This window comes from Eschscholzia californica, unplaced genomic scaffold (assembly GCF_041429995.1).
Source record: "Eschscholzia californica isolate CP2 unplaced genomic scaffold, dmEscCali1.0.p SCAF_2, whole genome shotgun sequence".
In the NCBI taxonomy this organism is placed as follows: domain Eukaryota; kingdom Viridiplantae; phylum Streptophyta; class Magnoliopsida; order Ranunculales; family Papaveraceae; genus Eschscholzia; species Eschscholzia californica.
The window spans coordinates 55,982,198-55,997,041 of record NW_028238309.1 but is presented as its reverse complement, the minus strand read 5'-3'; the positions used below and the strand labels follow the sequence as shown (position 1 = coordinate 55,997,041).

The 14,844-nt window shown below is 33.5% G+C and overlaps 3 protein-coding genes across 3 annotated transcripts in view; 2 read left to right on the top strand and 1 right to left on the bottom strand.

Annotated features, from left to right (window-relative positions):
- The window catches only part of ECR1 (E1 C-terminal related 1), a 65,302-nt gene that overhangs the window by 21,627 nt on the left and 28,831 nt on the right, over positions 1-14,844 (top strand). The window lies entirely within an intron of this gene.
- Positions 4,817-7,880, top strand: AILP1 (aluminum induced protein with YGL and LRDR motifs). The gene is made up of 5 exons (XM_086661123.1): positions 4,817-5,147; positions 6,434-6,674; positions 6,784-6,904; positions 7,429-7,538; positions 7,616-7,880. The coding sequence occupies exons 1-5, from the start codon at positions 4,945-4,947 to the stop codon at positions 7,649-7,651; spliced, it is 711 nt and encodes a 236-aa protein (XP_086517249.1). The 5' UTR covers positions 4,817-4,944; the 3' UTR covers positions 7,652-7,880.
- Positions 11,416-14,280, bottom strand: LOC147559267 (putative pectate lyase P56). Its single transcript, XM_086661141.1, has 3 exons — positions 13,696-14,280; positions 12,229-13,028; positions 11,416-12,014 (listed from the first exon to the last, which is right to left on the bottom strand). The coding sequence occupies exons 1-3, from the start codon at positions 14,041-14,043 to the stop codon at positions 11,645-11,647; spliced, it is 1,518 nt and encodes a 505-aa protein (XP_086517267.1). The 5' UTR covers positions 14,044-14,280; the 3' UTR covers positions 11,416-11,644.

Here is a 14,844-nt window from a genome sequence, read left to right as displayed (position 1 = left end):
AACTCCGAAAAGAATTAGATCTTCGTCTAAAACTTTTAAAACCTAGAAAAAGTCTTAGAACTCCGTCTAAAGACTATAGAACCGAAACTATAAGAAGTAATACTAAAATACTGAAATTTTATTGATTGAATTGAATGACTGAAACAACTTCTAAGCCCTCATTATATAGACTTAGGGTTTCCTAATCTTGGTCAAACTCCAATAGAAACTCCTAAAAAAATAAAATACTAGAAATCCTAAACTGAAAACAATTACCAAAAATAGAAAAAAACTAGTAAAAGTCCGTTTTGAAGCCCTAAACGATGGAATTTGCCCCTCAAAGTGGGCCCGTTGTGGCTTTGCCACAACGAATGACCGGAACGCTATTTCGCACAATCCCTCAAAATTTCGTCCAATTCCGACATCCGTAGCTTCGATTTTGGCCGTTTTAGTCTGTCACCCTTGTATTTGGCCGCTTCGATCTCATCCATGTATTTCTCAGCCAATTCCTCTACATCAGAGTTGTGACCGATCTCTCCTATTTTTTATATTATGACTTGATATAAGTCATAACCCATGAAGATGGTGACGCGGAATCAAGTTAACTTAAACTTGTAGGCAGTGACGGATCTACAGCTAGGCCGAGGGGGTCATGGCCCCCCGGCTGACTGCAATTCCATTTAAGTATTGTTAAATCGCATAAATAAATTCGCAAGTCCAACAATATAGATATGCCACACGGTTGAGATGGTAGTGATGAGAGTTGTGAGCTGCAGAGATGCGAGCTTGAGTACTGTCAGGGCCAGATTTTTCTCATTTTCATATGGTTTAAACTCTATGGATATTAAGAAATGTGGTGTGGTTAAATACCGGCCCCTTGATTTTGAGTCTTGGTTCCGTCCCTACTTGTAGGGTTACATAATTATCCAAAAATGCTACAGTCATTAAGAATTCTTATTGTGCAGGTCGATTCATCGGAGTAAAATGATTCTAGCATTTTAAAAAAAATTGTTTTTAAGTGAAAGTGAGTCAACATGTTAAATAACTAAAATTCTATTTGTTTATATCATCTCCCTTAGTTATATCATACTGTTAAATTTAATTGAAATTATCCAAGACAAGAAAAGAAAAAGGTTCTATACTAATTTTTTTTTTGATGAAATAGGTTCTATACTAATTGAAAATTAATTAATATTTGTTTAAAGTTTTATCTAATGTGACTTGGAGTGAGTATGCAACAAATTCAGACTAAAGTATGTTTCTTTTTAGAGTAAAGAAATGCAAACTTTTATACCACCAGATGTATATAATCAGAGATCGAAACATCTGCACTGATATGTGAAAATATGGATTTAAAATCTTGTAATTTGCTCTATCTATTTCAGTTTCGTAGGCAAAACTACCAGTGGATTAACCTCTCTATTTTTCACACATACCAACAAACTATAAAATTTTGGTTTTGAAGGCTAGATAGATGAACAGACCATTGATAATATAAACAACAAAAATAGTAATTCAAAGTCATCTGGGAGGAAGCTTGAGTTGGGTAGGACTAAAAATTGTCTCACCCAATGTTTTGATTTGACCAAACAAATTATCACCAAATATATCCCATTTCAAGTTAATTGTGGCTGATGTTTTTTAGTAAACGATTTGAAGATAACATTCTTTTTCTTACTCTGAAATACGAGAATAAAAAGGTATTACATTATTTGAGTCTTGAATCTAGGAGTTCCAGACCTAGAAGTCGAAAATACACAAAATGACAACAATAATTGAACAAACATTTAAATTAAGATATATATAGTCGTTGGATTTTATCCAAAATAAATAAAAAGTAAATATTCATCAAAACGCTTAGAAAAAGTGCAATCTCAATTATTTTTGTGATGTGATACTCAAGGTATATTTCTAAATATCAATTTATTTTGGAAAATATAACAAATATAATAGTTACAATTTTTAAGACAAATAAGGCTATTTCAACAAAACAAAAAAAAAGGACAAATAAGGCCATAATTGAGATGAAAGGAATAAAATTATGAAGGTAGGAGACAAACACACGCAAGTAAGTGGTGGGTGATATTAGAAAATAATAAATATTATACTATGAAAATGATGTTGGAAAAAGAAGAAAGAATCTAGTTTGCTAAGGTTTCTCCCAATACTGTGGGTGGGTTTATATTAAAAAATATTAAAGATGGCAATCCCTATCAAGATTCCTATCTCTCTGTCTTATCCACCATTCCATGATGAATCTCATGGACCCTCCCTCAATCAAACTTATTATTATTATTATTATTATTATTATTATTATGTGAAAGTATCCTAATAATAAAATTATTGATATAGTATAGTTTTTTGCAAAAGATTACATACATTGTATACAATGATCATGGGGAAAGTGATGACTAAAGATGAAGGAAATAAAAACAACTTGGGTTTTAAAAAAAATATTCATAACAAGAATTTATTTAAGAAGTGTATTACAAGAATCCGGCCAATAGGTTATCTAGCATACACAAGCCAACAGTTTTACACATATATTTATAGTTTCTCACAATTTTTAAATTAAATTATATAAATATTACTAATTAGATTCTTAATCTAGACGATATTACCTACACTTTAGTTGCAAATGATGAAATAAACATTAAGTAATGAGTTTATATGGTACTAAATTGCAGTTTCTCTTGCCACTAGTACAAAAGTTTTGCATCTTGCTCCATAAAGTTTTAAATTATACTAAGAACATGATTGTATATTTGTATAACGGTGTCGGTCCTAGTGTTCATGTGCATTTATTTTTTGTGGAGTATACATCATAAATACAAATTTAGTTTAGGCGGTATTCATATTATTAAGATAAACCAGAATTACATAGAAGGATTACAATCCAACAAGTATTCATATTATTAATAAAGGACTACAGCTAGGAGTTTAAAGATTGAAAAATGCTAAGTGTACAAAAGATTTTAGACAAAATCCTCGAAGACAAGAGAAAATACATAGGAGAAGGAAATTTTCTGAGATGGGATTAAATCGTTTTCTTTTTATTTTACTTTTTTTTTTCTGAATCTTGAAGTCTCACTCTAATTACACGAATATTTGTAATGTAAAACTCCATCTTACAAATTCTCAGTGACAAATAGAATTTGTAAAAAATTCTTTAAAATCTCTCTCCAATACAAAATTCTTTGTATATCTCGAAGATGATATTACGGTAGTTAAACAGAGATATCTTTAGATAAAACTCTTTAGTGTCTTCTTGAGATTTTTTTTTCTTAATGCACACCACAAGAGTTATTATAAAACATTGATAAACTATGAAGAGATGATACAAAAATACAACGATACTCATGAATGGAATTAGTATTATGACAATTTGATTTAAGACATCTTGAGCCACTAAAGGTCATCCCAAGAGGCCTAAAATCCACCTAATTTAATTTATTTTATGGTTATGATCAACATATCCAGGATTTCTACTTCCATGGGTTCGAACCTGGGAACTCTGGATTGTGGAGTAAGTGTTAAGCCACAACATCAAGAGGCGATGGACCTCTTGAGATATCTTATTGTCTAACCATTTTTCATATTTAAATCAGTAAAAATCTAAGTCCTCATATACGTCCAAAATAACTAATTATAATATTACAAAATAATAACACTATACAAGTAAATTAAACAGCTTTATATATTTGCATTTCACACGTACAAAAATGAGAGGATCTATTTTGCCACCTAGAAATGAGAATTTCAATCGAGACTTAACACATAAAGTTATTAGCGATTTTTTTAATAATGCCATAAGGATGTTGTAGTTTCATCATTTTTGAACATATAAAAAAACTAGATTTCATCGTTTTTGCCAAATTTTACGTCACTTATTTGATAGAACTATTTGTATCCTGTGAGCACAGGATATTATACCTAGTTAATCTACAATTAGGAAATCTCTTAAGGGTGGTTGTATATTATTTTAAAAAAAAAAGAAAATATGAAATAGAGCTTTGTTTTAGTGATAGATTAAGATTTATTCTGTTTAACCCTATTTGTAATTAACGGGCTATTTTGAGCCCTGTAAACGTTTTACAGTTTGATTTGACTCTTAATGGTGTCTGACAGTTCATTTTGGTTATATTTTTATCAAACTCTCTATTTATAACTTTATACCTTTTTGCATTTTTTGTCACTACAAATTTATTATTTCTACCTCATTTATAAAAATTTATTATATTTATCAAGTTCCTCCACTTCATTCTCCTACTGATCCACTTCACATCTCTTTCTCTCATCCACTTCACCTTCTTCTCTTTATTCAATCTAAAGAGGTTGTCTACATTTCAACCAAAAAAAGAGGTTGACTACAAAAGGTGGTCACCCAAAAATTAGCCTTATTACACAATTTGCTTTGTCTTTCAAATCAAATTTACCATTATTTAATTGTATTAAATTTGAGTCTATTTATAAAGTTATTTATGACTTCAATTGCATTTATATGATATCCAATATCTAAATGGAATGATATTATCTTTTGTTACAAGGATTAAGTCTTTTCTTGTCCATATTTTCACTTCAAAGAAAGAATTGATTAACCATCTTGATTTTGAATTACTCAAAAATTACATTATAAAACAAGATTATAATTCATTTTCAAGGAAGGGTTTTTCTTTGAAAGTTGAGCCAACGTGGGTCCCACACATAACCCCTAAAATGAACAAGGAGAATCATCCTCCACCTGCTGATGTGGGTCCACGCACTTGTCATCAATCCCAAAACAATCCATAAAACTGGTGAATACTTTATAAATGACGATATTACCCTCCACTCATTTGCTTATAAATTTCAATTTCTTCTTTCTTATCCTCTTCCATCTCCCATCTCATCTATCATCTTTTTTCATAACTTAGAGAGAGAAAGAGTTAAGAGTTAGAGAGAGAAAGAGAGAGAGAGGAATCAATCATGTTGGGATTATTTAGCAGCGTTATAGTGACTCCACCTGATGAACTTGTAGCAGCCGGTAGCCGAACTCCTTCGCCAAAGATTACGGCAACGGCGTTAATGAACCGATTCATTGAAATGAATGGTTCTGCCGTCTCTATTCAAATCGGTGATCATGTCCAGTTGGCTTTCACTCATCAAAACGAGTCGCCGATTCAACCAAGGTAATTGAATTAAACTAAATTAAATATAATTAACAATTCATCATCGGAAATTTAATACTCAGTAACTTTTTTATGATTATAATCAAGTCAGCTAATCGGTCGATTAAGAAAGTACTAACTAAAACTACATGCACGATGATTTCCTGCTTCGATCTCATCTTCTTTAATGAAAAAGGTTAATTTTAGCCGTGCGATCTACTATGAAAGTTTGTTTGATAACAGATCAAGGAGCTTCTTTGTTAGCTTAGTTTAATCCTAGCCGTTTATTTTATTAAAAACGTATATCACGAAGTTTGGTGATCTTACTGAAACGGTTTGAGCTGAATTTGTTTTTACTCAAAGTCAAACTTGTCTTTAAGGACTTCACCGTACACGTGTCAAATTGGTATGAGATCTGTTTGATTTTAGTAAACGATAACGGGACTCATCTTATCTGGCGGGTTGACAGGTGGGTTACCTCGCGTCGTTTATTACTAGTGGGGAGTTCTAGAGTCCCCGAACCCGTGTTTGTTTGCTAGATAGTTCGAAGAACTTTTCCTTTTTCTCACATGTTTTTGCCTTGTATTTTGGGCATCCACGGTTGGTTTATGGAATTATGGGTAGTAGATTTTAGCCAGCCCTAGAAGGAAGGGTAACCTAATTTATGGGGTAAAGTGATTGATAGGGTTGACATAAATTTCAAAATCTTTAAGGTCTCAGGCTCGATTCGGTTCTCAGAGGAGGTAGAATTCATAGTTATTGAATTTGGTTTCTGGGTAGTAGATTTTAGCCAACCTTAACTACAAGGAAGGGTAACCTAATTTACAGGGTCAAGTGATTGATAGTGTTACATAAACTTCAAAATCTTAAAGGTCTCAGGTTTGATTCTCAGAAGAGGTAGAATTCATGGTTATTGAATTTGGGTTATATTAAAGGTATAAAACTATAAATAATGTAATAAGTTTGTCAGGCTTTAGACATGTTTCATGTTATCGGATGTTAGGCCTCTTTCATTATTGGTTTAACTTAGGCGGTTATCGTGCTTATCACGTTTTCATGATGTATCAATGTCTTATAACGACTAACACAGATCGTAGTCGATTTCTCCAAAAAAAAAAAAAAAATTCCTAAAATAAATAAAACTATTTGGGCATTACCTTATAATCTTCTCATATCAATTCTAAACTTAAAGAAGAACCAAAAAAGTGGATTCTAAATGTGATATAACATATACCACTTTATCATTTCACTTTTATTTATTGTGCCAAATTGTTAATCCTACAATTTGTTTTGTAATGGATACACAGATCATTTGCTGTGAAGGATGAAATATTCTGTTTGTTTGAAGGCGCGCTCGATAACTTGGGAAGCCTAAAGCAGCAATATGGACTTACTAAATCTGCAAATGAGGTTATGTTGGTTATCGAAGCTTATAAGGCTCTTCGTGACCGTGCTCCTTATCCCCCTAACCATGTTGTCGGACATCTCAACGGCAATTTTGCCTTTGTTGTGTTCGATCATACAACTTCAACATTATTCGTTGCTTCTGTAAGTGAAAACGTCTTCAAAAAACAACTATAACAATAGAAATAAAGGTTGTGTTTTGGTGATTTTTGAGAATCGATATTAATCTCAGTTATACATATATGTTTGACAGGATCAACACGGTAAGGTTCCGTTGTTTTGGGGAATCACTGCCGATGGATATGTCGCTTTCGCTGATGACATTGAATTGCTTAAAGGTGCTTGTGGCAAATCCCTTGCATCTTTTCCTCAAGGTAACTAATAAATATCATATTAATTCTCGAAAGATCTGTAGTTAACTTTTATTTCAGGAGTTCAACATAGTTTCTTGACCATACATTTCGAAGTAACTTATCTACTAATATGTTTGACGGGCCTCATAGTTTACCCTGCTTCGGTTTTGCTACGATGAACACTCTCTTACTACTTACTAGATGTGCAATTTATGTATTTGCACTACCTCCGACAACCAAAAAATCACATTTTTTTTCTAGTTTGAAATGATAAAATTGGGCTGTTTTTTTCTTTGTCTGAATCTGACTCTCTGACTCGTCTAAATCAAATGGACCAAAATTAACTATTCAGACGAGTTAGACACCATGAGTCAGAGAAAAACAAACAATCTAAATTCTGCCTAGAGTAAATTCGAAACTCGAGTAAAATTTCAAATTTGACTTACAAAAACGAAAACAAACATTATATTCGTTATATTATATTCCGACTTTCTTTAGTGAATTGTCTTAAAACCTCTGTATAACTAATGAGTGATAAATTACAGGATGTTATTTCTCCACTACAGTAGGAGGGCTGAGAAGCTACGAAAATCCTAAGAACAAGATCACTGCCATTCCTGCAACTGATGAAGAAATTTGGGGAGCAACATTCAAGGTAACGAACCAGACAACACATTTCATTCTTTATTGAACCAAATATATATTTTTTTTACATTGGTAAATTGTTTTCAGGTAGAAGGACCAACAGTTGTTGCAGCAACAGAGTGATCTATATGGGGGGTTTGACAGTTAACAGAGTTACAGTTGTAAAGTTCCTTTAAAATGTGAAAAATGGAAGTTAAGTATGTTGGTGTATGAGTTGATGAAGAAGAAGGGTAGTTGTTTAGGTTAATAATCTCTTTTAACTCTTCGCTCATTTTAGCTTTTCGTGTTCTTGTCTTTCTCCTAATGTGTAGTATGTTACTCTATCTTCTAATAAAGAGTTTATATTATCAAAGAGTATTGGCCATTTGAATGCTAGCTATGATGATTACTATGTGTCTCGAACCCAAACTTTAGAGGGTGAAAATCAACTTGATAACTACTCCAACCAAACGTTGTTGACACACAGAACTAAAGCATAATCGAGTCCCGTCGGTGCAGATATCTACACTTATGTTGTTATAACTTATAATAGCTATATTATAACACATCATAGTTTCAAACAGAATTTTTGAGTAACTTTGAATTTGGACACTGAATCATGTATGAATTATGTACTTGGGCCAAGTCCTAATTTGAACTCTTTATGTATCACTTTTAAGAACTTTGGGTCCTAGACTAGACTACTAATTAACCCAACCAAAAAGAACAAAAAGAAGAGGATAGTTGACGGAAGAGGAAAACAAGATTGGGAGTAAAGAAAGAAAAAAAGATAGAGAGATTGCGAGTCTCGAGAATGGTTCTTGGCGGGGTTGTTTCGATTTATGAATGGTTATTTCTCGATTCGCCCCCTAAAGTGTTACCGAATTCCTGCATGACCCCCTAAAGTATGAGAAATGCCGAGATGACCCCCTTTTGTGGTTTCTATGCATTGACTAAAAAGTCAAATTTTAACTTCTTAAAATAGCCCTTTTCTTTTTCTTGTATTATTTAAGATTTAGTCCCAAATAATTATCGTTCTTCAAACAAATGTTTCAGCTTAAATACGAAATCTTCTTTAGGAGAGAGAAAGAGCTTTGATTCTCCTTCACCGTCACTTCAACGCCTTCTCGAATCTCGAGACATTCACCAAGGTCTTGCTTGTTATGATGCTCTCAGTACAAAACTTGTTGAAAAATCAGGATTTGATTTCCGTTTCACGAGTGGTTACATTGATGATTAAACCCCTCACATTTTCCCCATTTTAGTCTTCTTTCATTCTGCCTTAATAATTTTGTTGGTTTTCACAGTTTTTTGTTTGGGCGGCTAGATTAGGTTTACCTGATGTGGATTTAATTTCATACTCAAGGGCGGAGCCAGGGGGAGGCTACCCCTGGCTGCAGTCAGGGGATACGTAATAAGAATAAAGGAGAAATAAAACATAACTAGGAGGCAGTCAGGGCGGTCTTCACCTTGGTCCAACACATAGCCCACACGAGTTCGTAACCCCCTTCCCTTTTTTAATTTCTATCACTTAAATTAATTCCATATGAGCCCTTCTATCATATGTGTTTGCACTTTTAATCCCAAATTCTGCCCCCTACTTCTGTATCTAGTTTTCTTTTGATCATCTTTTTGTGTCAAGTCAAAATTTACTCAATTTGTTAGGTTCCATCCAAATTATGTTTTAGCTATTTCTTCGACCCAAATTAACAATGATCATATACATTATAATTTGTCGAGGTTAGTTTTTCGTAAGTTATGTTTGAACTATTAACGAAATTTTAAATATTCGAAAAAAATTACTTCTCAAACTACTACTCGTTAATATATATACTTTAGAAACGAAATTTTGGCTCTTTGATCATTTTTAGGCTAGTCCGGGGTAACTTCAAATCCTGGCTCCGCCCTTGCTATTTCGAAACGGTAGAAAAAGGTCTTCAACTAACTCTTTCTTGACTCTGTACTCTAAGGTCCTACAATATTTTCTGTGATCGTGCCTTTCATCCGTTTGATCAAAACTGATTTTGACCCATATCTGTAATTGTTGACTATCATTAACTGCCAAACCCTAACTGAAATTCAGTTATTCTGTTTCAAGCAACAGAATTTTTTTTCTTCTCCGATTCTTGATTTCCAAATCTTGGGGGGTTTTAGAGTAGTATTAATAGGTGATTAAAGGCTTCTCGTTTCTCTCATCCAAAATTTAACCCAGAGCTTCTCACTAATCTCATCAACCAGAAACCTTCTTCTTCTTCTTCTTCTTCTTCTTCTTATTATCAGACTTTCTCTCTCTTAATCTTCATTTGTTCCCCTGTTTTAACTACTAGTGTGAGATTAACATCTTGTCTCTCTCTTAATTGCAATGAATTATCAAACTGCAGCAAATCCCCAGTCCTCCTGGATACATACATGTTGCTGTTGTCGATCCTGATTTACAAGAAACAAGGCAAATTGGGTATAATATTATTAAGATTACCCACTTGTTCATTCTTAAAAATTCTTGATTATTGATTATGGTTGTTAATTAGATGTAATCAAAGAGGAGCACGGTATTACGCGAAGCCTATGGGTACATTTGAAATTGAATTGTTTAAACTTGATATACTTGTTAAAGAAGCTCAAATACAAGACGCTTTTCCTATTCAAGAACCACAAAGACAACAGGCTCTTCGTATTCAAGAACCACAAAGACAACAGACTCTTCGTATTCAAGAACCACAAAGACAAGAAGCTCGTACTGAAGTAGCTCAGAGGCAACTTGAGCCACCAAGGAAGAGGAAAAGAAGTAAATATTGATTCTGTCTTGATTTTCTCATAACACAAGGTTTTCCAATAAAGAGAATATCAATCGACTTACACTACTACTGTTTTTTCTTATTTTTGGTACTAGAGGCACATTGTAGCTTGGTAAATTTCTTTTTTTTTTTGTCATCTAGAAACCAATGTAGAGAGAGGATTATAACACTATGCCTTATTCTCTTCTTCTTCTTCTTCTTCTTTTTTTCGCTCTTTTGGGATCGTCTAGACATCAATGTAGAAAGAGAGAGAGAGAGGTGGTCTTAAGAGTGAGTTACTTGTAATCTTGTATGCATTTACAACAATGGACAATGATAACACCGCCGTTTTTAGGAGAACTTGTCATACTTTAGTATTAAAATTCGATTCTAAGCATGTAATTTACTTGTTCGTTCTCTCTCAACGTATACTTTCTAACTCTATAATAATCATGAAAAGTTCCAACATTCACTTACATCCCCGTAGCTTAATTTTGTCGAACAACGAACAAAAATAGAAGGAACCCATTTATTGATGATCAAATAGAAAATAAAGTTAATTTATCGAATTCACTTGTGGAGCTCCAATAACTTACATGCATCTAATTTTGTTAGCCGGGATGTGAAGACCCTGCCTCAAAGGGAATAATGTTGGAACTCAAGTAACTAAAGTATCGACAAACATAGCTCCATTAGAGGACAATTCTCTATAGTTTTAAGTTGAAGAAAAGTCTTGACGTATACAAAATGTAGGTCCCTCTTCACAAGATCAAACTATTGAAACTCTGGCTCAAAATGTTGAAGTTGAAGAAAAGGAAGAAAATCAGCAAGGTATTGATGAGGAGAAAAATGGACCAGACGATACCCATGCTGCAAGCATGGAAGAAAAAGTGAATCTTCTATTTTTACTCCGAAGAGCTGAAAAAGATTATTAAATCTTTGGTGTCAAGGGTAGGTAATTTATTATTGTCCAACTATGTGGTTTCGTACATTGTTAATGTCGGTTACTCGAATGGTTCAATTTTCACAAAGCATGGAGCTAACAAGAACCTCCTCCTGACTCCTGCAAAATCTATGTGGGAACGGGACTAATTTCAAATTGGAGACGAAACTTAGCAAGTACGAGAACATGTATTTAGAGTCCAAGAGGAAGGTGCTTTTTGTAATTGCATGGGATATTTGTTATTTCTCCTTTATATTTCTCTCTACATTTTACTAGAGATTGAAAACATCCCATGATTACATCGAAAAAAAATCGAAACATAAATATATCCATATATAATAGGTGAATAGAAGTAAGTGAATAAATAGTTTGATCTTCATTCTTGCTCTTATACTTAGACCTATTTTACGATCTTATACTTCAGCGAGTTTCCATACATCTTTTCAGTTTATGACCAAATAATACACCAGAACAATTGATAACCAAGTTCGCTAAAGAATCTGTTTGTCGGGTCGGAAGCTTATATGCAGGGTACTCAGTCTCTGGTTCACTTAATGTTCCGTAAGTCAAGAACTGATGAAATGTAGCTCCTTTTAGCAGAAGATCGTGAGATGACTCTATCGTCGGAGTTAAATCAGATGTGAATTGATCGTGCCATGGGGTAACTTCTAACCTGTTTCCTGGTTCAAAAACATTTAGTTCGGATAAAATCTTAGCATGAACTCTTCCTCCTATTGCATAGTAATTCCAATCTCTGTAGTAGTTGTTCACTACATGGCAATAACCCCACCTGATTCACATGAACAAGTAAGACTTAGTTCCTTCAGTTCAGAAATGTACTAAACAATATAGGACAGAAGGAGCTACTTAGTTTGTGGCTGGGATCGGCAAAGGGTCGATCCCACCAGTCCAGGCCTGAGTGTTGGCCTGAGTTTTCACATATATTTATATCGATCGGGATGGGTTAGTCGATCCCAATTACTTGGAGTAGGAATGCATAATACCTGCAGTGTGGCATCCTCTGATTAGACGACTCGAACCAGTTACGATATACTGTCACCCTTAGAATTTGATCGATCGTATCTTGATCAGAAGCTCCTAATAACATATTAAAATTATGGTTCGAAAGGTAGCAATTAGATATAGTAACATCAGTTGATCCTTGAAGAACTGTAACTAAACCTAAATATGCATCTCTAGATGTTATATGATCGATCCATACACGTTGAGTCCCGTCGAAAACATGAATTGTATCGCTTTTCCCTGTCGAAACTACCTCAAAATTATGCAAAATAATATTCTCGGCCTGTCCTAGAACTAGTCCTTCACCAAATATTGTTATATTTACTCCTCTCCCATCAATTGTTGTATCAGACTTTATCCACAATTTTTCCTTAAGCTTAATCTCCATACTCCTTCTGAATACTATCCAAACTCCACCTTTGTTTTTCCCTCCGAAATTTACGGCATGACGGAGAGTGCCCGGAGCTGGATTTTCCGGGTCATTGTCGTCGGAGCGAGTCACAATATAGTAAGGCCCGCTCGCGCCGCCTGTGACTCCAATAGCAAACCCTACTGAACAAATTCCTAGTTTGTTGCCTTTTGCACAATGTGAGAATTGGCATTTTGTACCATCTACTACACATCCGCTATTTTCTGAGGAATTGGATGAATTTATCACCTTCGGGTTTGTGAATTTTGAAGTCTTGTTGCAGTGAATAAGTTTTTGAATCAATATCTGTGCATGTTTTGATGAGATAATTGCACGCTTAGAGAAATCTACCATTGATTCTGGGATGTAATCCTGCAGTTTAATTGTCAAATGTTATCATTTTTGTTGATATGAAGGTGAAGAAAAATAAAAAAAATTCAGTTTTGCAGCAATCCACAAAAGAATCCTGCGTATTAAGGACGGATTCCTCTGTCATGATATTTTTCTTTCTTCTATTGTTCGCCGAAAGCGAGAAAACCATGTCCATCATCTACATATTTATCTCCTATAGTTTTGCAAGTTAGTGAATTTTACTTCAAAACAATCCTGTCAAACTCTTCTTTGATACCTATTAAGTTTGCTGTCATAAAACTCAAAACTAATGGACAATGAAAGCAGAGTACCTATACATGCTTTTAAAGCTATTACGTGTGGCCCTAGCTCTGATACCATATTAAGTTTCTACTCATCCACTTCAAAACCAATTTGCAATAACTTCAGAGGATCTATATTACATTCTTGGTTACTAGATCATCTTTCTCCCACGTGAGACTATTCCCACAGTAACTGGAAAAAGTTTAATGTTTCGTGAGTTATCTTACAAAAGTGCCTATAATTGTTGCTTTGCAATCAAACACAAATTCGACTCAAAATTTTCACGATCAACTAAATAAAAAGAAAAGAAATAGTAGTACATATAATTTGCATTAATAATATAAAAGAAAACTTAATCAAAACATAGATGGAAAAAAGAACTTACAGAGTTTGTGAAATTTGTTGCAGAATATTTGGAAAGATAAAAGATCAAACTGTTTAAGCTCTCTTCAGCTTCTTCATACTTTGACAATAAAAAATTATGCAATATCAAAGGAACTTCATCAAACATTTGCGTATAATTAACTAATTCATTTTCCATAATCAAAATCTTTAAATCCTTTTCAAGTCCATAAAGAGTTCTAGTAACATTATTCCTTAATTCAGTATTTGAAATTACTATCTCATCACATTTTTCATCACTACCAATACCTTCAACTTCTAATGAAGAGCTCACCATTAAAATACTAACAAACATAAGCATAACACATGAACCCATTGAAACCCTAAACATAATAACCCTCTCTCTTACTCTCTCTCTCTCTATACGTTTTCTACTGTTTCTTTAGTTTTTATGATCAAATCAATGCTACCCATTATAGATATTTATAAACTGAAAAAAGGGTCGATTAGAAGTTGTTAAATGGTTAAGTGTGGAAGGAGATAAGTCTAGAGAGAGAAAGAGAGAGAGATGTCACGTTTATAAGTAGAGAGAAAGAGATTAGTAGGAGTATAAAGAATAATTTTGAACAAACTAGTGCCTCGTGAAGATGCAATATTGAATAGGGCCCTTTTATCATAAAAACCGTTTTATTATTAGGTTTAAATCTTTTAGAAGAAGTTAGAACGTTTTAAGAGCATCAAAAAGAAGGTTGATGTCATTTTCCGATAAGGACCGGAATAAAATACGGGAAAAGTAAACCGTTTTTCAAACAGTTTGAGCAATTAACGGTGTCTTTAGTATGCTTCAAGCAATCTTCATAAAATTCTATAGGCCCCACTAGATATCTCAACCGTTTATCATCTATTTGGTGTAATCTCGAGGAGTTTATGAAATGATCTACGGGTTAGATTAACTTTGGGACCTAAAGAGATTATCCATGATCCAATTACCTTTGTCATACTTGTTAAGGAGTATTAAAATAAAATACTTTAGCTTTATTGTTTAACTTTTCGATTTTAGATTGGAAGTGGATTTATATTTATGGCAGAAAATTGTTGAATCGCTACTAGTGTTTTAAGACTTACAGACTTTCAAACTGAAGTGATTAGAAAATAAACAACATAAAGAAGACATCAAAATTACTTTATTTAA

Excerpts from the sequence above, each read along its gene's own strand:
- AILP1 (XM_086661123.1), top strand. The coding sequence starts at position 4,945 with ATGTTGGGATTATTTAGCAGCGTTATAGTGACTCCACCTGATGAACTT. Across the intron at positions 5,148-6,433 it reads GAGTCGCCGATTCAACCAAG|ATCATTTGCTGTGAAGGATG; the intron begins GTAATTGAATTA and ends ATGGATACACAG. Across the intron at positions 6,905-7,428 it reads CCTTGCATCTTTTCCTCAAG|GATGTTATTTCTCCACTACA; the intron begins GTAACTAATAAA and ends GATAAATTACAG.
- LOC147559267 (XM_086661141.1), bottom strand. The coding sequence starts at position 14,043 with ATGTTTAGGGTTTCAATGGGTTCATGTGTTATGCTTATGTTTGTTAGT. Across the intron at positions 13,029-13,695 it reads CAACAAATTTCACAAACTCT|GATTACATCCCAGAATCAAT; the intron begins GTAAGTTCTTTT and ends ATTAAACTGCAG. Across the intron at positions 12,015-12,228 it reads CAGAGGATGCCACACTGCAG|GTGGGGTTATTGCCATGTAG; the intron begins GTATTATGCATT and ends CATGTGAATCAG.